This window comes from Schistocerca americana, chromosome 2, assembly GCF_021461395.2.
Source record: "Schistocerca americana isolate TAMUIC-IGC-003095 chromosome 2, iqSchAmer2.1, whole genome shotgun sequence".
Lineage (NCBI taxonomy): Eukaryota > Metazoa > Arthropoda > Insecta > Orthoptera > Acrididae > Schistocerca > Schistocerca americana.
This window is the reverse complement of record NC_060120.1, coordinates 566,416,024-566,418,450: the sequence shown is the minus strand read 5'-3', so window position 1 is coordinate 566,418,450 and position 2,427 is coordinate 566,416,024. Positions and strand designations below refer to the sequence as shown.

The following is a 2,427-nucleotide window of genomic DNA, read 5'->3' as shown; positions in this document are numbered from 1 at the left end:
TTTGTGCCACAAGAGGCGTTCACTCTGTGTTGACAGTTGGACAGGCACAATTATACCTACCATACCAATGGTACACAATGTATAACTGAGGAGATATGGTTACTGTCAAGATCGTTTGCTGTCAGTAAAAACAATCCTGATTTGAGGTTTCCTCTACGCGTAGAAAACTTTCATTGTCTTTGCGATTTTTACTTTGTGAATATTTACTTAGAAATCTCCTAGCTGTTAGATTCTTCTGCTATGACGAGCTGTGACAAAAATATAAAGTAGGAAAGTGCTTCTTTTTATGGGTCAGGCCAACTAATACAGCTATAATTTAAATTTATAATTAATATGTGTGTTTCAGCGAAGACCGAACTGACCCAGTACAATTAGGTATGTGGTGGCAGCAGAAACAGCAGACACCAACAGCCTTCTGTCAATGGGCAGCAGTCCAGATGCAGTGAAACATATTGGCGGTCCACGCTTTATCTGCCGTAAGAAGGCCTCCACCTGAGGAACCGTTTCTTCAATTCCCACAGCTCGGCGGAGCAGCACCGATGCCTGCACCTCTTCGTCTTCCAGTATGGAACAAGACACTGTCAGTGCAACCAGGTCGAACAAGTGGTGAACTAGCCAACACAAAGAGTAACTCGCGGATGGAGAGATTATCAAACGTTCTGCCCGATTTTGTGCCACCGACACTACGAGCAGCTCGTAACTACCATAAATGATGCCGACAACACTGTACATCAGGTGGAAAGTGACTGCTGGTGACACGTGCGCCTGCAGCAGCTCTGCTGCACGCTGCAGCACCAGGTGGACGTGCTGCAGCCGCCGCAGCCGTGCAGACAGATCTCCACCATTTCCTCTCTTCGGCCGGCCCAGTAGCAGCTGAGACAACCCTGGCTGTCCCACACATGACAACGACTCCAGCAGCTGACCGTTCAGTGTTCTGAAGCGTGACCACAGCTCCAGCACTGAACAGACGAATTGAGAAGTCAGCATGATGGAGCAGAAGATATTGTATGACGATATTAACTGGGTTATAGTGAACCCCCTGTATCTGTTGCCGAGAGTTATTTGTGTTGTGACTACAGTGCTTCCTGCAACTATCGTAAGAATGGTCACAATATAATGTCCTAATTTCTTTGAAGTGTAAACACTATTTGGAGATAGCATACCGTCAACACCGTGCAGTGCTTCTAGGAAACTACTGAAATATTTCAATTTGTTCAGTGAACACGTAAAAAAAGCGCTGCAGAAACGGAGATGATAAACAGTTTTCATCAGGAAGTCAGTGAATACTATTTCCTTCGAAATACTACTGTAGTGGCTTTCAAACGCAATGTAGAAATCTATAATAAATGTACTACAACTCAGCAAGAACCAAAGTGATGATGTTGTCAGGAATTTTCGTAACCTCTCTGGCAGTATTTTTCTGCATTTCATCTGTATACAACAACTTGGAGCAATTCCCATAAACTGCCAAAGCCTGTAAATCACTGCTCTGCACATGCAGAATTTTACATGTATCATCTTAGAATTAAATGTTATTTTTTTCAACCACAGATCATAAAAAGTTCGCTCATACAACTCTGAAAACGTATTTAATTTCCAACTATTCTCTTGTAGAGCTTCCCAGTTGGAGGCATTGTGTACATGGCAACTGTCTCTTCCATTGGATACGAACACTGAAGACATGAAATCTAGCTGATACGGAACTGCTTCATCAGCATGTAAGGCCTTGATGAAATGGAATTTTCGTCATACCTCAACTTTTTAAGCTGATCGCTTTTGTGTCATAACAATAGCCCACTTACTTTAATTACTAAATTCTGATTCCATTGAGTTATGTGCCAGTTTGTGGCAGTTATGGAAAAACAATTGTTCAAAAGCAGTCACAGTTATTATTGAGATGGAGAAATTACCAGATAATATTTTCTAATACAGAGCTTCTAACTTAATTGTCTTTCACTTCAATAAAATCCGTATTAACACTGGGTTGTAAGAAAAAAAAGCAGAAGATCAACATCTGCATTGTTAAGCAAAGTAATGAAAACACAAAGTCAAACGCCATTAACAAGTTGTGAGACTACATACAATCAATTTTACAGCTGCTTTTTGTAATGCAACGGATGCAAATATGTTATGAATAGCCTTTGTAGTAATTTTGTAATACACCTAGTCTATTGAAGTACATCACTTTACTCTATCAGATATGTTGAAACCTTCCCGTCTCCACTATATCTCTTTTGTTACGCAACCTTCCCTTCTACAATAACCTATGAAACCTTCCCTTAGGATTTCTATCTTTTCCTTAATAAGACAAACGAAATTTTCCCTTTGAAATTAATTCTTTTTCTCAATAATAATAAGTTCAATCTTCGCATAGAAATTTAAATCCTGCTTATTGAAAGCGATTTGCAGATTATTCCGACAAAACAT

The 2,427-nt window shown here is 40.2% G+C and overlaps 1 protein-coding gene across 1 annotated transcript; it reads right to left on the bottom strand.

The window, feature by feature from the left end:
- Positions 1–342: 342 nt before the first annotated feature.
- On the bottom strand, positions 343–987 carry LOC124594172. Its single transcript, XM_047132528.1, has one exon. The coding sequence runs from the start codon at positions 985–987 to the stop codon at positions 343–345; it is 645 nt and encodes a 214-aa protein (XP_046988484.1).
- Positions 988–2,427: the final 1,440 nt, after the last annotated feature.